General features: G+C 37.4%; 1 protein-coding gene across 1 annotated transcript in view; it reads left to right on the top strand.

Annotated features, from left to right (window-relative positions):
- Positions 1-7,900: 7,900 nt before the first annotated feature.
- The window catches only part of FGF10 (fibroblast growth factor 10), an 84,885-nt gene continuing 71,633 nt past the window's right edge, over positions 7,901-21,152 (top strand). The window contains 2 exon segments of the mRNA NM_001193950.2: positions 7,901-8,459; positions 8,551-9,248. Of these exon segments, the coding sequence (NP_001180879.1) occupies positions 8,924-9,248 (325 nt within the window). The 5' untranslated portion in view covers positions 7,901-8,459; positions 8,551-8,923.

Below are 21,152 nucleotides of genomic sequence, written 5' to 3'. Positions count from 1 at the left end.
TTATTTTTTCAATCTATTCCTAATGATCTGACAAGCTTTATTTTTCAAATTCAAAACAAGACTGTATGTCTAATAAGAGGTCCTTGAAGGGGTGTGTGTGTGTGTTTATAAAATGACAGGAATGAGTTGGGTGATTTCCCACAACTAAGTTTCAAATTGTAGAAAATAAATGATTAAAATATTTCTCATATATATTTTAGAAAATTATATATTTATATGTATGTTCCTATTTTTAGGAAACAAAAATATAAGACAGCAAGTATAGGCAAAACCCTGAAAATACACCAGCTAAATAAATAAACGTTACTATCTAGTGCTATAAGGTAGGAAGACTCTACCTTAATTCACCTACATATGAACATGGTTTCAGTGGTGTAAAGCAAAAGAATGTTTCTTTCTCACAAGTTGGCCAAAGAAATATTTCTGAGTTCTTTCTCCGTCTGCCAATAGAATTAAAGTATCAAATTAAAATAGCCAAACTTCTGCTAATAACTGAAGATATCAGTCTGTCTTCATGCTGCTGATAAAGACATAACCTAGACTGGGCAATTTACAGAAGAAAGAGGTTCAATAGGACTTACAGTTTCACATGGCTGGGGAGGGCCTCACACTCATGGCAGAGGGCAAGGAGGAGCAAGTCACATCTCACATGGATGGCGGCAGGCAAAGAAAGAGAGTCTGTGCAGGGAAATTCCTCTTTTTAAGACTATCAGATCTTGTGAGACTTATTCACCATCATGAGAACAGCACAGGAAAGACTTGCCCCCATGATTCAATTACCTCCCACTGGGTCCCTCCCACATGTGAGAATTCAAGATGAGATTTCAGTGGGGACACAGCCGAACCATATCACTGCAATAAGAACATGAAAGCCAGAATTTAGAGTTAACATATAGGAAAGAAGGAGACATTATAGATTTTTAAAGAGAAATGAATTTGAAAAGGGCCTACTGTTGAACCATTAACCTGAAAGCAGTCTCCTTCACCCCTGGCTAAGATTCAAGAGATATATCAAAATGCTATCCTAACTTAGGGATAGCCCAGAATGTTTTCAACCACAAGGACAGAACCTTCCAAAGGCAAACATTGCAGTACACCATGAGAATTTTCCAAACATCATGTGCCAAATGCCCCAGAGATTCTGAAATGTTCCCTCTCTCCCTTCTTGCCCCCACAGCCTCAGAAGGGACCACTGTTATTCTTGGAAGTACATTATATCGTTAAGTATGTAAGGTTGAAGTCTTGCCATTCACTAGTTTAGTGCACAGGAAGCAGCTTGTCACTATCGGCCCTGTCATTCTAGACAGCTCACTTCACATTCCCAGATCTCTTTTTTTTTTCACCTGTAAAGTAAGGGCAGTAGAACTAAAAGGGTTAAAGTATTTTCCAGTTATAAAGGTACAAAATTCTATAATTTGTCAGGGTTATAAGATTAGAGGATGAAAGACTAAGCCCTGATCTGGGCTTCGTAGACTCTAGCCTATATTGATTTCTATAAGAAGTCATTTGTTGATGAAATTTGTGAAACTGTCTAGATAGTGAGCAATACACAAAATTATCTGCATATGTATTTCATTTGGGGGGTTTTGGTGTTCTACCTAGATTTAGCACCTAGCTGTACAATTGAGGGCTGCATATTTCTTCGTTTTTAAAGATCTGTCTTTAGTTGAAAAGAAAATGTTCAAACAATACCTCTCAGTGGGCTAGAAAAAATATTAATTTCCCTCATTCTTTTATACACCAGACTATTAACAAACATCAGTATAACATGTTTCCTTATAAAAACATTGTTTTTAAAGATTAGTAAAGATTAATATTAGGAAATATTTAAACTAAAAAGAAAAAAGCTGATTTTAATTTAGAACTTTACAGTTTTCCATAAATGTATGTCATTTATGAACATAATTTCTACTTTGTTGGATTCCTTTTCTGAAGTCATTTATATAAATGTATTTTATTGAACAATCAGCAATCAAAATAAATTACTCGTTGACTTTAGACCTCAAAATCTCTGCAATTATATAAAAAACTCTGCAATTATCAATCAAAATTCAATATTAGATTATAAATTTCTAGAGGGCAAATGTCATGCAGCATTACCTTTTGTATGGTTCAAGGAATCCTGTACATCATCAGGCAAGCATCAGATGCTTCACAACCTGCTTTGTAGTAAGTTGCACTTCCCTGTTATCTTAGATATTAAAAAAAAAACACATTTTATGGACTGGTTACTTACTGTGATGGTATGTACTACTGTTTGAAGTAAGTGTCCTGACTAGGACAGAATTCTTTCGAGCTGATTTAAGTGAAGAGGCTTTAATAAAGTAACCAGTTACAAAGGTGTAGGCACTGTGAAAGAAACAAGGGATAATGATGATAGGCAAGCAATAGACAGGAACTGCTGCCAGTCCTTGAGCTTAAAGAAGATGGAGAAGAAATATTATTTTAGGGATGTCAGTGATAGCCAGAGTCCTGGAGGAGGGGTCACCCAGTAAGAAGGGATACAGCCACGGCCAGAAATGTGTCACTGAAACATAAAAGAGGAGAGGAGGAAATATCCAGATTTCTCTCACCTTCTGTGTGCTGATCTAAGGACTCCATTGTCCCATTGACAAAACAAACTCCAAGTTTTCTATTTAAAAAGGACTGGTGATTCACAAATGTCAGCACAGAGCTGAACAGAGAAGGGGAAAGAATGGATCTGGGGGCCAATAGAAGGAAATCCAGTATAGCAAATATTGCACTGCCCCCAACACATTACATTTTCTGCTAATACTAATTCATAGAAACTACTTTCTTTTTGTCAAAATTTGCTTAACAGAGGCAAAATTTTTCAAATAGAAAAGACATCAGGTCAAATTATATTTCATAATAAGAGGCACAGAGGACAGCAAAAGGATTAGGGAAATTTTGTTGGGAAGTAATTAAAATAATAAGCTAGAAAGCAAGAAATATGCTTCTAGGAGTCTGGGAGCAGGAGTAAAGGAAAGGAAGTCAGGTTGGGTCAACACAAAGGATGCAACCAAAATCTCCACACAGTAAGGAAAACCTAGAAAAAAGGATGGTGCCAGGGACATAAAACAGGAAAATATCAAGTCTTAATCGTTCATGAAGCCATAAATAGAAGTCACATTTTCCCTTAGCTCTTGTTGTAGAGAAAAGGAAAATCAAAAACAATTTTCAGGGGTTCTTCTTTCTTTTTCAATATCTCTCTTTCCAATACCTGGTTTCTGAGTCCTAAGATAACTATATTTTGCCCATCATTAATGATAAACTACCTAAATTCATGTATTCAATCATGTATGCACGTTCTTTACGGGGTAAGTTTCTCTGCCGTATTTATTGGAAAAAACCTTGCACCATTCACAATGCTTACCTACCATATAGTAAGCACTCAATAAACATTAATTGAATAAAAACCAGTTAAATGTCTGTTGGCATGACATCACAACTTTAAAGAAAATATTATAATCTGCCAGTTAATTCACAAACATAAATGACTAATATCAGAATGTTTACAATTTTGCCATAGGTAATAAGACTAAGATGCATAGAGGGCCTGAAGTAGAAAGAGGCACAGATCCACAAAAGGACAGCTGGGAACACAGAAAACAAACAAAACTCTTCAGAGACTTCACAACTTTGTCAAGGGAAGGTTCTGTTTACCATCAGCTGGGAGGGGACAAACAGCAGCTTTGTGAAAATATGTTTGTTGTGTTTACTGCCAAGATGCAAAGTTCAGTTCCAGGAATTTGTGGTGATTTATTGTATGTTTTAAACAATCTATACAGAATTCTTTTTTTGTTTCAAAAGATTATTTTTATCATCTTGGCCATATTTCCTTCCTAATAACAGATCATTAAGTCTGTTTGAAAATGAGGGAACAGAAAATTAACCTTGGTTTCAAACTTTGAAAAAAAATTGTTTAAGCAACCTATGCTTTGAAATATCACAATACTTTATGGGAAATTAATATTAGAACACAGAAACCCAGATCAAATTATAAATCTACTTTTCTAGAAAGTCTCATCAATTTTCTAGAGGCGAACTTATAAATTCAGATTCTATTAAACAATTGGATCTCCTGAAAATATGGGGTATTCATTGCTTTTTGATTGTGTTCATCTCAGAAGCATTGATAAAATATCCCCCTTTGCCAAGCATATATCAATATTTATTTTGGCTAACCAGCTGGTATTTAATAATTCAACACTACTTTATTACTTTTCCCTGGTTTATCTATTGCAGCGAAGATGTAATTGATTTTCCATAACTAAACCCCTAACCCTTTTTATCATTTCTACTCTGCCATCTTAGACATATTAGAATAATGAGTGGTCAATGGTAAGAAGGGGAGCAGGAAGGAAGAAAAAGAACATAAACAGGACAGATGTTGCAAAAATTAGGGTAGTAGCCTAAGGTCTATCACAGGAGTTCCAAATTCTGGTCTAGCATGGAGTGACCTGGGAATCAATTTATTCATCTATAAAATGCATGTGCTGGATTCAGTTATAGCTAAGATTCCCACTGGTTCTGAAGCACTGCATGCTACTATCTGTGGGATAACACCGCTTTTCTGTTCACTTGAAGCTCCTCATTTAAAAACAATAAGGTATCACTCCTTCATTCATCCAAATGTGAGTGATTATGAGCATCATTTCTAGCTGCAGCCTGGGAAGTGCACAAGTCCTAACAATGCCTTAAAACTGGCATGATCTGTGTCCAGGAGGGAAAAATGGGCTGCGACACATACTCACAAGGCCTGCACCACAGGCTGAAAAAATTAGGCCTCCATATGTCTAAATTTTTGAACAGCCTGGCTGACTTTTGACCTGACTTAGCATTATTTGAAGCAGCGTACTGACACTGCCAATAACATCATTCATAATAGGGCACACATCTTATAACTGAACCACAGATAGTGCTGAGCAACATAAAGAATCCAGGCAATACATATGTACAATGTAAACTGCTAAAACAGAATAGCTACTGAAGGTTCTGCTAGTACGTACACTGATTGCTTCTCTGAGGTTGAAGAGCCAGGTTTTAGGATTCTTCAATGGCTGCAGCCATGGTCTCGTTTTAAAAAGCCTCAATCATTTCTCAAGACATCACATGTAACAAAAGGCTGCATCTATTTCTGTCAATACAGAGCTAGCCTAATAGTAGTAGATATGTTTAGGGCATAGAAATAAAGTATGCCTTCCTGAGGTTGGATAAAAGAGAAAAACAGCCTTTGAGAATTAGTAGGTACCACTCTAATCTGAAGCTTGTACTGTCCTTTTCAATCCTAGCAAAGAAACAATTAATAAAGGAACCCATTAAGACCTGATTATTGCAGCTAAAAAAGGAAGGTAGAATTTCAGTCCTTTGAAGTAACTGAGAATGATTCAGGCCTCATTACAGAGATATAATCTACATTCATACATTTATGTTAGCGATTCAAATCTATTGGGAGAGATTGAATTCCGTTAAATAGTGCATCTTTCCTGTGGAACTTTTCTCAGGCTTTCTCGGGCTAACCTAAGAGGTGACCTAACAATGCAAAGTAGTGGGGTATTTAGGGATTCAGCTGTGCTGTAAAAGAAAGGCTGTACAGAAAAGAAAAAGAAGAATGAGATATAATCTAAAAAGCTATGTCAGCTTTTCCTTTGGGCTGTTTTGTAAATGCCCTCTTGTCATCACGCTGTACAGAAGAGTGGCGAAGGGGCTCTAGAACTTTCAAACACTGCACCTGCTGCAACCAGATTTTAATATGAAAGTTTAAAGACATCTTTTCCCTCATTTTAGACAGAAAAAAAGAGAAACTCCTAGCTAAAAGGTCTGAATAGCTTCTTCTACTGGAACATAAAGTTGGTAGATTGTGTGTGTGAGAGAGGGAGAAAGAGACTCGCTTTGGATTGGAGGGGCACATGTCTAGGGTGAGTTTAACAAAAATTTTTAAACCCCAAGGTGGCATCAATAGTGTTGGTTCCTATTGTAGAGAAACCCCAAAATAATAACTTCCTGTGTTTTGTAACTTTTCACAGCAGAATCTTTATTGTTTGGTTTCACCAAACATAATTTTGTAAAAATGTAGTTTTAATTAGTTGTAAATTCAAACATTTGGATTCTTCTGGACCATTGGCCTGAAATGCAAATCCACGGGAAACACTACACTGTATTTCAGGCGTTTGTCCTCTCAGGTATAAAACTGTGAACTAAAACATTGAAATTAGCACTGTTGGTTAATTTTTCAGTATCCTAAAGAAAAAGACTTGTTTGATGGATGCTCTTTATTTGCTTAACTTTCCAATTAATATCTACAGAAATTACAGCTAATTATATTAAACTTAAGAACCCTATTGTAATGTTCACCACATTGTTGAACTCTTCTAAATAAGCACGGCATGAATTATAACTAATGCAAGTAAAATCCTGATTCTAGTATTAAATGATTATATTTCAAAGGATTTGAATGCACAGAAAAATATAAGAACATTCATGTAAACTCATTTTTCAAGTCACTGAATACTTAATTGAGCGATCATTCCTAATGCTCATCTCTAGAGCTATTTTTTTATTTCTTTGCATTTCTCTGGTTCACCACCAACATGGAGGTCAAACACACATTATAGGGATCCTGGCTTGTGTGAACACAGGCTCTTCTAATTAGTTCCCTCCAAATTACAGTTGCTGTTGTTAAACTCCCAGTTCACCTTGAAGTGTTTCTCTATCTTACACTGGCAGCCTAACTTTAGTTTGAAACATATGAAATTACCATTTTTGTAGGTACAAAACCTTAAAATGTTGGCAATTTCATGGGCTTCAACAAAATACAAATGTCTAACTGTACTATGTGACATAGATACTTCATTCCAGTACATGTTTAGGCATTCCTTCTAGTTAAACGTTCCCTAGTTTAGAGTCATTCTTAAAGAAGTGGTCCTCTAGGAGTTGTTTCTTATTCAGATTGGGATGGATTATCACAGTATTTCCTTTTTTGTGCCTCTTAACTCTTGGCAAAGGCTTCCTAGCCTTGGACTTAGTTCTGTCAATACCTGGGCTGTGAGCTAGTTTCTGCGAGCAAGGGGGGAGTTGGAGTGGCGTTAAAGAGTGTGAAAAGGAGAGGAAGACTCCTAGAGCAGTGATATTGTAAAACAGAGCCCTTTAAACATAAAATGTGAAGATAGATAAAATTAAAAAAATAAAAAAATAAAAAACCTCCACTTTCTGACTAAGTGCAAAGGAAATTGCATAGAAAAGAAAACAGACAGCAGGGTATTCAGCCAAACTGTATGGTAAAATCTTTGCGATCGCCATAAAGTGCGTTTGCTTTGAAGTGCACGCGTGATTCAGTGAAGGGCTCATGTTAGCAATTAGAAATCGGTTATTTGGGTCCCTGATTTCATTTGCGCCAAGAGAGAGGCAACTTCTAAGGGTGACGATAAATCTCCCTGAGCTTAAAAGGCAGAAAGGGCCAAAGTGTGAACTTTTTACTTCAGCAACGGAAGCGAGAAATCAGTGATTCATTAAAGAGGAGACCTCCTTGGAAGCTGGCAGCAGAGGAGGAAAGGACGCTAATTATGTCTTCCTTTTCTGTGCTCGCTCCGATCAGTTTATAATCTGCTGCTCTGGAGGGTTTAAAATCCTCAGCATCTTCTGCTTTCTCCCAGCCCTCTCCTCTTCTCGGAGTGAGAAGGGGGAAAAAGTCAGCCAAGCATCAGGCTCCAGGTGGCTCTCAAGTACTTCACTGCCAAAAGAAATGGGGGTGGGGGGGAGGATATCCTACGCTGGAAAACAAGTGAGAAAGGGGCTCCCCAGAAGGGATTAGTTCAGGCTGGAAGACAGCAAAATTCGGAAAGCTGGAGGATACCGTCAGCGCCGTGGCCCGCGCTGCGAGCAGGACGCTTTAGCAACGAATTTGCCAGAGCTAGAGGCGCCGGCGGCGGCTGCGGCCGCAAGAGCAGCTGCGAGGAAGGGACCTGGCAGCCCCCAAGCTGGATGCAAAGGCATCGCGCTCTCTCCTCGCTCCCCTGCTCCCCCACCCCCTTCTCTGCCCCTTTCACCCTCCCTCTCCCTGGCGTTCCCAGCAGCGTAGGGTTTCAGATGTCCCACCGCCGGTTGACCCCCTCCCCCCTCTTCTCCACCCCTGCAAATGAGGTTTGACCAGCAGAGGCAGAGCCCACCTCTGGCTTAGAATCACTGACATTTAGACTCCAGGTTTCAACCTGTTTACAAGCGGACTTTCCAAAGGAAGGGGGTGGGGGATAGGGCCATACAAAACATCAGCCGCCGTCCCCCAAAACAAAAAGTGGCTTTCGGCAGCCTTCAAATCGGCAGGCACCACTAAAAACAGAAGGGAAGAGAGGGAAGAAAACAACGGCGACTGGGTAGCTGCCTGCAGTTCTGACAACTCCAAAGGGATACACTTGTAGAAGCGGCTCGCAGGCTGGGGCTCCGCAGAGAGAGGCCAGAAGGTGCCAACCGCAGAAGGGCGCAAATATCTCCCCCTATTCCCCACCCCACCTCCCTTGGGTTTTGTTCACCGTGCTGTCATCTGTTTTTCAGACCTTTTTGGCATCTAACATGGTGAAGAAAGGAGCAAAGAAGAGAACAAAGTAACTCCTGGGGGAGCGAAGAGCGCCGTGACCAACACCACCACCGCCACCACCAGCTCCTGCTTCTGCGGCCACCCACGTCCACCATTCACCGGGAGGCTCCAGAGGCTCAGGCAGCGGATCCCAGAAAGGAGCGAGGGGAGGCAGCCGGCTTTTCCAAGGAGTTATGGATGTTGGTGCATTCACTTCTGGCCAGATCCGCGCCCAGAGGGAGCTAACCAGCAGCCACCACCTCGAACTCTCTCCTTGCCTTGCACCAGGTCTTACCCTTCCAGTATGTTCCTTCTGATGAGACAATTTCCAGTGCCGAGAGTTTCAGTACAATGTGGAAATGGATACTGACACATTGTGCCTCAGCCTTTCCCCACCTGCCAGGCTGCTGCTGCTGCTGCTTTTTGTTGCTGTTCTTGGTATCTTGCGTCCCTGTCACCTGCCAAGCTCTTGGCCAGGACATGGTGTCACCAGAGACCACCAATTCTTCTTCCTCCTCCTTCTCCTCTCCTTCCAGCGCGGGAAGGCATGTGCGGAGCTACAATCACCTTCAAGGAGATGTCCGCTGGAGAAAGCTATTCTCTTTCACCAAGTACTTTCTCAAGATTGAAAAGAACGGGAAGGTCAGCGGGACCAAGAAGGAGAACTGCCCGTACAGTAAGTAACAAATGCGTGCTCCCCTCCTTCCAATTATCCACCCCCAGCCCACACGGGGGGGAAAAAATCTCTTCCAGATGTGGCCAGCTAAATATTTACGTCCCCAACCCCTGTAAAATGATTAAGTGGAATACTTTCACACTAATTCACCACCCGCCCCCCCGCCGCGTGTATACATTGTGCTGCCGCATCGCCTCCCTTAAGCGCGCTCCCTCCACATCCCCCACCCCTTGCCGCCCTGTACACCCCTTCCCTCCAGCCTGTCACTCGCTGGACCACGCAGGGCGCTCAAGAGAGTTGTTGCAGAGCAAAGATGCCCCTCTTCTCTCTCCACCGCCCTTCCCACCTCCTCCAAAGAGCTCTCTTTCCTTCCTTCTGGAAATGGCTCAAGTAAACACATTTTGTTTCTTTTCCCTGGAAATCTTGTTAAGTTTGGGACAGGCTCTTCAAGCTGAAAATAATCATCCGCTGTCAATTATAGGGGCTTTGTGGGAACTTTATTTAAGAAAGAAAAAACAATTCCACTCTCTCCCCACCCCCATCCCCTCACCCCAGCACCTCTAGATATGAGGGAAAAGCATTTTTCTGGTTTTGATTTTTGTTTTGTTTTGTTTTGCGTCCCTTATGTTAGTTTGAGTGATTGCAGTCCATGAAGTTAGCTTTTCAGGCACCACCGCTGCTATTTGTCTTCTGCCTGCCTTCTCTCTTGGTAACATGATGCTCGTGTCTGCATTGTCAATAGCGTATGCACTGCTTCGTGGTGTCCTGTTGTACTGTTTCTTCTGAAACCTCTCATATTGCAGAGCCATACTACTACAGCATTGTAAACATCTGGGGCTGGATTCACACAGACCTCACACAAATTTCATTGTCATTCTTTTATTTTCAAAGTAAAAGTCATAAGTCTGTTTCCATGGCTATAGTTTATCCTACAGTGTGACGTTTTCTCCTCAGTGTAAATTATGCCTGGGATCCATAGATTTTGTTCTTGCCTTTTCCCTCTCTCTTTCCTTCTTTCTCTCTTTCCCTTACTTCTTTCTTGCAGGGGTGTGGGCTGGTTGAGGGAGAGAGAACTAGAAGAGGAGGGGTGGATATTGTGTCTCTTCTTGAATCAACCCAGCAAAGCCAAATTACTCTGTTGACTTCCTTTCTCAGTTATTTTCAAGTGGTGAGACTTATTCATCCCCTGTTGATTATTATGTGAAAGGAACCCAAGACTTTGTAATGGCACACTGAAAACAGTAAACAATGGTGTTTAAACATCTTTAGTGACCATTTGGCATTATCTCAGTGGTAAATTCCAAGTCACCTTTAAAGGAGACATTTTTGTGTTCGTTTTTCAGGAATTCTAAGCATAGATTTTCAGCTAACTTAAATACATGAGTCAAGCATTTAAAGATTCCTTGGTTTAGAAAGTACCAAGTACTAATGGGAATGACAGTTGACCAGAATTTAGCATTTTATTTTTGAATACAAATTTACAATAATTAAGAATTTAGTTTTCTTCTGTGGGGATGCACACACACTCAACATTAACTTCTGTTCCTCCTCAGCCACTGGTTCTATTTACTAAAATTCACAATATGTTTATAAGTAATAAAAATACGTGTAGAAGTGCTTTTAAAGTGTTTCATTTTATGTTTCATACTAGAGATAATTAAGTACTACATTACCTGATTCATAGAAAGTAGCTGAAATAATGTCATAATGATGACAATTATTTTTGCTTAAAAGTCATTTGTTACCTGAATTCATTAGATCCTATGTTTATAACCTTTAAGGTTTTTGATTAAAATTTTAAAAACTTTATTTTCTTCTAAAATAAAATAGTTGTGGTGTCATTCAGTTAGGAGGATGGGGAAGAAGGTATCCAAACATTGGGCTAGACAGAGTGAGCTGGAAATTAAAAAAAAAGAAATTCCGATGGACTGATTTCTTATTTTTCATGGAGGAAACTCAAAAGAATATGATAAAGTCTCAGAGTGTTATCTTTGAGCAAACTTTTTTCTTTTTAACAAATGTTTGTGCTATACTTTAAAGGTCTTTATAATATGACTTAAGAACAAATCTGCTGTTTTAGTTTACACAACTTAAATTGCTATTTTCTAGAATCATAATCACGTGTGATTAGTTGCATAGTAAAATGATTTCCACAGTAGAAACTGAATTTCATCTTTACAATAAGAACTACCTGCAAAGAAGAAAAGTATACAATATATATTGTATAAAAGGGGTGTAGAAAAGTTCCATCCTAACTGTCCAAAATATACTAATATTTTATTTTCTGTGTGATAGCATATATTATTTGTTATAATGACAAACTAAATATCTTATATGGTAATGCAATCTTAATCAATGGTTAAAAGTGAAAGGGGAGGGGTTCACTCCACTAAATATTGTCAAATCATAAATAATTTAGGCTTTCTAAGAACATCTGTGTCAAAACATAGCAAGTGAAAATTAGAGATTGAAAAAGCCTTAATTTCACATGTGGCCAGGTAATCTAAATGCTGCTACAATTTCCAACTGGACTGATTCAGCTGAACTACATGGTAGTAAGATATTGTCTAAATGTTGCATAATAACATGTGAACAAATTTTTGCCATGCCTACAGGGTAGCCCACCAGCTGTCCACTAAATGGTAGCTTGTTAAATACTAGGATCTCTAACCTCTGAAGAGTGTCAGTTCCTTTTCCATAAACCACATTTCAGTAATATTTGCCTAAACAAGTTATTAATTATTCTCAATACACAAATCTGTTCTTTTGAGGTTTGCTTATTTGAAGATTAATTTTCTTTGTTACTTTTGACCCTAGTATTATTGCTGCTAAATTGCAGTAACAGCTTATCTAAAAGGTTATATGTTTTTGATGTCCTGGATAATTAAAAAACTGTTTTACTGGCTTTTTGCCAGCAGAATGCTAGCAAAAGGAAAGTAAGACAATCATCCATAAGTATTGCAAAATCATTTTTAACTTCTACTTTCAAAGCTAGTTCCCAGAAATTAGATGGTTCTAAAAAGACCGCATATACTAACAAAGTTCTTCTCTATATGGGTGATTATTATAATTTTTGAGGGGGGGTGCTATACTTTTTGTTTGCTTCTTTGCCATGATATGAGAGTAGAATAAAGAGAGCAGACATGAATTATTTTTCTCCTGCTAGAAGTCTGAGAAAGCTTGAATAATTTAGAATAGCTGTGGTGTATCTGTCACTAGATATGTGTAGGCTCATTGAGGTTTTTGTTTTATCATTCTTTACATCTTGAGCTTTGCCCTTGAAACCTTACCACTCGGCTTTAGTTCTGACCTCTTAGAAAGGCTGGATACAGCTGTTAGGTATCCTTGCAAGTTGGACCAGTTGACTTATTTCTGGATGTGAGTAAAACAGCTGTGAGCTTCTCCCATGGTTGTCATTTGTAGAAAAGAGGGATCTAGTGAAAGGAAAATGTATACCTAAACTTGAGACAATTAAGAATAGATATTCCAGAAAGGAAAAGTCACAAAAAAGGCTCCTGGGCCTTTCTAGGAAAGAAGTATGGAAGGCAATAGAGAAATCAATATGTAAAGAGTATGCTGTATATGCTTTCTCTTTAAATACACACTTCATTCAATAATCATAATAGTCCTATAACTATCAATATTTTTCAAATTTGAAAACTAATACTGAAAAAAGTAAATTGTCCAAGGTCATTCAACTAGAAATGGGCAGAACCAGGATTCAAGCCCCAGCCTATTGGTTGTATCTCTCCTTTCTTATTGTACCTTTATGCTATTTCCAACATTAATATCAATTTATTAGAATTGGACACCTGAGATCTCTAAAAAACAAATTATCCAGATCCTTACCTGCTTCTTGCTGTGAACACCGTTCTCTGGAAATAAATTGGAACAGAAATAAAATGACAATTGCAGAAAAACAAATACATTAAACGTGTCATTGCAGGTGGCCACATGATATCAAACAAGGCTAGTGTATTCGCTAGGTAAACTCTCTCTTTTGATATTTGGGAATATAATTGCTTACGGATACATACAAAATTCACATACATCAATCTCACTTATGTTAACAGAGGTCATTAGGAATACATGACTATTTAAGAAAAATCCATGAATGTCATTTTATATAGTAATTGTTTATAGCTGAGGGCCAAATGTTTAATTGTTGCCTTGTGTAATAAAATAATTTGATTGTAAATACCTGTGAGAAGCTGGACTGTTGTAGAAACTTCTGATATATGATTCTAAAAAGGGCGACATCTTAGAGACTTAAGCTATACATATTAAGAAAATTTTAAAATAAACCTGCAAATCAAAAGGTACTTTACCATATAAAATGACAGATTATTGTCTGGGATTATTACTTTTTAACCAGGACTAGAGCTTATTGTAGGAAGCTAAATGAAGTGAGAAAAAATAATTGTTGAGGAAAATAGGAACTCAAAAATTATCCCCTAATAATGACACAAGAGTTTTCTGTGAAGAAAAACTATAGACAATTTATGACTTCCACTGGTATCTTATTTCAGTTGTGGTTGTTTCTAGAATTTGGTTGCATAATTTATAACCGGCAGCATTTAATCATGAGCATTGAGGATTTATGAAGGTGGAAGACACTGTATTTAATGTTTACATGACATTGTCCTGTTACCTTTACTGCATTTCTACCATATGGAACCTCCAATTTGATGGATTTATCATAAATCTATTAAAAATGCACAATTCAAGAGAGTTTCCTCTTCATAAACCTGATTTATAACCACCTACAAGGAGAAATCTAAGGAAACAGTTGTCAGGAATTACATGCCCATATTGGAGCATGAGAATTCAGAGACACCAAATTCTAGGTCTTGGATATTTCAGTAACCTATTACCTAAAGGTGTGAATGACTCTTTAAAAGCAAGTGTTTTCAAAATGATGTTTAGGCACAGAATTTTAACAAAAGAAAAAGAAGTAGAAGAAGCGTGTCTTATAGGATCAAATAAACTCCACTGTCTTCATAGTTTCTTCTACATTTATACTATCCAGTTTAGAGTGAAAAGCTGCATTTCTTTAGAATTTAAAGAACTTATAGTAGAACATGAATGAACACTTTAAATTTCTATACAATTACTTTAATGTTCAGAAGCAAACCCCATTTATTATCCAAATGTCTAACTTTCCACAAGCCAAAAAAATGTTGAAAAAAATTTGACAGCTCATTTGAAATGGAACTAATGTTCCTCCCATTTATGAGCTGCCTGTGAATAACTACATCTTTCCTAAGCCTTAATGTCTATATGCTTATCCGACATTGTAGTGCAAATGATATTTCTTTATTATGCTTCAGAAAGAAGAGTAATATATGTGTATTAGTTCAAAGTGATTTTAATCTATCTTAACATTAATTTTGCAAACTTTGCAATCAAGAGTAATTCAGATGACATTTTTAGTATTACTGTTCCCTCATCTGTCAACCTTAATAGTTGATGTTTGCTTAATATAAGTAAGGAAAATATTAGAATTTTCCTTCCAGAAATAACAAATCTATTTTATTTTATAGAAAAGATGGAATATACAATTCATGTTTATATAATTTTAATATAGTTTTATCACAATATAGACATGTAATCAAATTCATTTTGTCTCAAGTCATTTATGCAGAAGTGTTTAAATCTTTCATGGTATATTGCAATGATCTAAGATAATTTACATTTGACATTTGACCAAGGGTGTTTATTACTTTGTTTTCCAGATTTAAAACATTATTTTGTAATCAGCGCTCTTTCTTCTCAGTGCATGTTACCTTTATCTGTGCCATTCAGTCAGTATAACAAAGAGTAGCTTAGAAATGCACCTTTAAAATTAGCGAAAGGAAATATACCCGCATCTTGGAAAGCCACCAGTGACACCCTGATACTGAATTAATGAATACAAAATGTTGACATTGTACAGAATCAGTTTAAAACTCAGTACTTAATTTGTATAGATTTTACACAAATAGAAAGTTTCAAGATATCTAAAAGGGAGCCAGGTCACCCACAAAATAATGGCTTTAAAGGCTCCCTTGCTTTTAAATCAGATCAGTTGTGTTCTTTCTTTGAACGCTGTGTTCTAATTGGCACAATAAATCAAAGAAGACACTCAGAGTAGATTCCCATGTAAGGTGGACAACTGGACAGTGACTTTTTACTGCTGCTAACACGTGCATCCAATTACTATCTGATAGATTCATAGTGCTGGCAGTAAAGCATTGCCTTATTTTATAGTTCACCTAATAATTCTTCAACCTAAACAAGTCCACCTTTACCTATACCCATTCTGTCAGTATGTGCATTATTAATGAATGATTTTCAAAATTTTGGCACGCTTTCTGCAAGGAATGCTGTCATTGAGCTATTAATGAATCATCTAACCCTAATAGAAGGCAAAGTATTGATTAACTTGATATACCCCAAATTTCAAAGAATTGTCAACTAAACAAACCTAATAATTTCACCACAACTAGAACCTAATTCTGAATAGGGTGGGTTAAATTCCATCTAATTCTGAATAGTGTTGGATTGCCACAAGATTTAGAACTTTTTTAAAAAGGTATTTTTAATGTTTTTCTATAATAATTATTATTATTACTTTTCTTCAAGGACCTTGTGTTAACATACTTTACTGATAAACAGACATGTTATTTCATCCTGAACCTTTTTTGTTCCTATGTTGAGGACAACTTGACATATTCATAGAGTCTTTACAATTCAAGGCTCATTGACTTCTTTCTAATAGCTTTGTTTTGAGTCAGTCTGTGACAACCTGCTTCTGAGGCATTTTAAATCCCTAATAGTTTACCATCCCTTCCTCACTCCATTATTTTCACCTCCTTGGTTTTGTGGGTTTTTTTTTTTTTTTTAATAACTTTTCTCTGGTTTCAGAACTGGCTACATACCTTTAAGGCCAGGGAAAGTCATTCATGAGTGTTACTTGGCACCCAAGGTGACATTCAGGGCGTAGCATCTAAAACTGATAGTGTTGTTTTTATTTTGCATGAAAATCTTCAATGGTGTAAATTCAATGTACTCCATCAGGACCATCTTCTCATTTCAATTCTGCAGTGAATTCCTCCTTATCCCAGCATTCCAGGTTAATTTCTTTTAAGCTTTGCCGTAAGTGAAGTGGACAAACCACAGATGAGCCGCCTTCAGAGTGCTGATTATCCCATTACTAGATCATCATTCTGCATTTTTTCCTCCAAGTTAAATTTTTGCTCCCAATACCTCTCCCTGCTTTTCCCATTTTCTTTTAAATTATTTGCATACGTAACACTTACTAGCTACTTTGCCATTTTTCTCACATTTTTGTCTTTGTCTGGACTATTATAAAAGAAAGAAAGTGAAGATGATTTTAAAGACAGGGTCTCACTCATGATCACAGCTTACTGCAGCCTGAACCTCCTGGGCTCAGGTGATCCTCCCAAGCAGTGGGAACTGCAGGCATGCACCACCCTGCCTGGATAATTTGATGATTTTTGTTTGTTTGTTCGTTTTGTAGAGACAGGGTCTCACTGTGTTCCCCAGGCTTGTCTCAAATTCCTGGGCTCAAGTGATCCTCCAGCCTCGGCCACCCAAAGCACTGGGATTACAAGTGTGAGCCACCACACCCAGCCTGAACACTTCTATTTTTCTACTTTAGTTATCATTTATTTTTTAAAAAATGAATGCTGATTTGGAGGTCTTTGATATTCCCAACTTCCAGAATGGCACTTAGATTATCAAGCTTCTCTGTGTACCCCTGTCAAATATATGTGGCTTTTAAAAATAAAACCTAGGTTCTCAATAAAACTGTTTTTAAATCAGGAATCAATGTAAAATATGTATACGTATGTCAGATGAAATAAATGTAGAAATGCATATGCCTTTACTAGGAATTTTTGAAATACCAACAGGAGTTAGAATCTGAAGTAATTTCGTAAGTGTTTTCATATACTTCTCCTAAGAAAGAATTTTTTGGCACTGATTGATGAATTAGATTTAAGTTTATCATATGCAGAATCTGACTCAATAGTCAGATTGAGATAAATACGTTAAATTTATCTGTTATAATAATAATAAAAGTCAAGCTTGTTTTTACAATTGTTTTCAAATTTTAAGTAACTTTAATTTACTGACAGAATTATTAAAAGAAGAATTAATATTCTGTAACATGGGGTAAATGGTAACATATGACACTGATTTACATACTATTGATCTAAAGTAAGATACATTTATAATGGTATTCATGGCAGTAATTACCAGAATTGGGGGGTCACTTTTTGGGAATATCTCTGCAGAAGGATATGATTCCACAAGTATAAAAGGAAAGTGTTAGTGATGTTAATCACATTATAGTATAAAAACCTGATGAACAAAAATAGTGTTTTAGAGCTCAAATATGCTGACATCCAGGAAACAAGAAAGACGGTAAAGATCACATAATGAAACTTTTGAGAAGCCAGAAGGAAAAGTAGAAAAAGAGAAGAGGCCCTAGAGTGTTTAGACACATACTGTGAAAGGAGGAGGAGATGCTTTGCTGGAGTGATGAAGACAAGGGTTTTGAACTCGCAGGAAAGAGATCAAGCTAATGAGTAGCACTGCAAAAGGGCTGACATGACAAGAAAGGTGTGAGGGAAATATAACCCAAGCCCTGGCATTCAACTGGATGTTAAATTAACTGAAATGAGAACCTATGATCTAAGAGAAGTCCCACAGAAGTCACCGCAGCCAGGCTATCAAAGTAAGGAAAGCGAAGTCCCAATTCCTGCTGAACAGGAGGTATGACAGAGTGATTAAAAGTATGCGCTTTGATTCAAAGTGATAAAATGTATAGTCCCAGAGTGAAAGCGGGCTTTGAAGTCGCACACCTGTAGGCAAACTGCGAGATAAGAATTGGTAACTTTGGGCAAGTTGTCATCAGTAAAACAAGGATATTAACAATACCTACCTTTTTACTGCATGGTAAAGATGAAATGAGATCTTACATTCATTCATTGATTCATTCAACTGAAATTTGAGTGCTTGCTTTGTGTCAGATAGTGCGTGAGGCACTGAAAAATGCATTGTTGAAAAAAGTTGGTCTTTCTGCTCTCATAGAGCTTACATTCTCCACAGAAAATGTCAAAGAACAAGTTAACCAAGAGGTGATATGATAAAAAATTGAGGTGAGTGCTATCAACGACACAAGTACAGTGGTTTAATAGAAAACTAGGAAACAACTGGGAGCTACTCCAAAGAGCACAGCTAGAGAAGCCTTTTGAAGAGGTGAGAAGGGAACTGCAAAGGGAGAGTTTGGTGTCTCATTCAAGAAGTACAGAGAAGGCACACTGAGGCTGGATGGGGCAGAAGTTTGAAATCTGAATTGACACACACAGCTTAATGGTGCCTGGCACATCATAAGCCTTAATCAAAAGGGTACTATATAAAGAAAAAGTAAATATGATGCTTCCTCTTATTTCAGGGTGAAAACATCAGGAAAGCAACAATTATATTATTCGATGAAGTGGCGTTCAACAATGCTGGAATTGAGGAAAGAGGCGGGAAGGAGAAATATACCTGGCTTTTGTTTAAAAAGGGAAATATTGGCCAGGCGCAGTGGCTCACGCCTGTAATTCCAGCACTTTGGGAGGCCGAGGCGGGCGGATCATGAGGTCAGGAGATCAAGACCATCCTGGCTAACACGGTGAAACCCCTTCTCTACTAAAAATACAAAAAACTAGCCGGGCGAGGTGGCGGGCGCCTGTAGTCCCAGCTACTAGGGAGGCTGAGGCAGGAGAATGTGGTGAACTCAGGAGGCGGAGCTTGCAGTGAGCCGAGATCGCGCCACTGCACTCCAGCCTGGGCGACAGAACGAGACTCCGTCTCAAAATAGAACTACCTGAAATTTGATTTGGAATTGTAATATTCATAATGTTCTGAAGTTTTGGGGAAAAGTAGAGGCCTGGTTCTTTAAGAAACTGGTAGAAGAAACAGATTTAGCACTTCTAATCCAAAAATCTCAAATCCAAAATGCTCCAAAATCCAAAACTTTTTGAATGCCGACATGATGCCACAAGTAGAAAATTCCAAACCTGTCCTCATATAACAGATCACAGTCCAAACACAGCAGCACAGTTTATTCAGCATCCCCAAGGGGAAAAAAGATCCTCCCATCCCCCCTTTAGCTGCTGTTGCTTAACAGCTGATACAGGTATTCTGGTGATGCTACTGTGCTGCCTAATTACCCCGAACACATTATTTTTTTACTGTAATAGTGGTATGTCATGTTGTTTACTCTTAAGTACTTATGTATGAGTAAGTGTAGGAAAATGATTGCTTATCAGTAGCATTTAAATTCAGAGTCAGGAATGAGGGTGATGCCAAATAACCACAGATTACCTACATCAGTGGCTAAGATAGTAGTAACACCTTTGCTTTTTGATGGTTCAATGTATATGGACTTTGTTTCATGCACACAATTATTTAAAATATTTTAAAAAATTACTTCCAGGCTGTGTGTATATAAATCACAAATTAGTTCTGTGTTTAGAATTGGGTCCCATCCCCATGATATCGCATTATGTATGTGCAAATATTTCAAAAACTGAAAAAATCCAAAATCTGAAATGCTTCTGGTCCCAAGCATTTCAGATAAAGGATACTCAACCTGTATTTGAAAACTGAAGGTAACTTGAGGAGAGAGCAGGGTGCTTAAAATAAAGAATAGAAGATGGATATTCTCAAGGGCACAAGCTGTAAATGGTTAAAAGAAAGAAAAAAAAAGAATAGCAAAATAGGTAACCATGGAAATTTGATAATTACAGAATAAAAGGCAACAAAGAAAAGTAATTCTTAATTTTTAAATATTTCAGAATAAATCTTGTATTTCAACTTACAGTTTCGAACCAGCATTATTACAGATACTTAGTTCTTCATAAAGTTGGTAGTTGTTTCTTGTTTCTTATCCTATTACTGTGACCTTTTTGGCTTATACCCTTAAAGCATTTGCAGTCTAGAAGTAGAAAGAAGAGATTGTCACAGGGAGTTGAAAGAGCATACAAGGCAGTTTGTACGCAATGCCAAGAAGCAGGGCAGAATTTAAGTAAACGGCAGTCTCTAACTGAGGGAGGGATGCATGACATCAGGGGGTCACACTGAGGATAAGGAACTCTAGCTAGACAGAGATAAAACAAGAGAAGGAAGAATATTCTAAAAGAAGGCACAGAAGTGTGTGGGTGTGGAGTCAAACATGAAGTTTTCAGGAAATCACAGGCAGGAAACAGAAAGTTTGCATGCAGGTGGGCATCTTCTGACAGACAAAGCAAAGTACAGTAGAAGGTGGTATCATGTGAAAGGGAAGTTTGTAAATTTATCCTCATATTTGTGGATCTCAACTTTCTGGCAAGATATTACATTGACATGATTTTTATTTAAACTTGCCCTTTACTTTTTTTTTTTTTTCATTTTTACTTCTTGAAGTAAAAAAAGAAAGTGGAAGAATATTTCAAAGGAGTATTATCTACATTATAATTGACAATCTAAATATAGTAAGTAGCAATAAATTGTAGCTTAATTAAAAGAAAAAAAGAGCTAATTTTATACGAGGGACATGGAAAAGAAGTAGTTCTTCTGCTCTTCACTAAAATGACATTATTCTTTGTATTTCTGATTTGCCAAAAGATCATTATTTTAAAATTTAAACTAATTGGAACTTCAAAAGTTCTTAATATGTATATTTCAATGTGAATAGGTTTTGTAATTTCCATCTAATTCCCAAAAGGAACACCTGAAGCATCAGTATTTCTTGCTCTAGTTGTGGGCCTTTTTATTTTTTTTTTTGACATTTGTATTGTAAATTGTCTTAGATTTACTTGGTTTACATGATCAGAAAAAGAAACAAAATATGCTAAACTTCTTTTTCTG

Source organism: Macaca mulatta, chromosome 6 (genome assembly GCF_049350105.2).
Source record: "Macaca mulatta isolate MMU2019108-1 chromosome 6, T2T-MMU8v2.0, whole genome shotgun sequence".
In the NCBI taxonomy this organism is placed as follows: domain Eukaryota; kingdom Metazoa; phylum Chordata; class Mammalia; order Primates; family Cercopithecidae; genus Macaca; species Macaca mulatta.
This window is presented reverse-complemented; position numbering and strand designations above follow the sequence as displayed.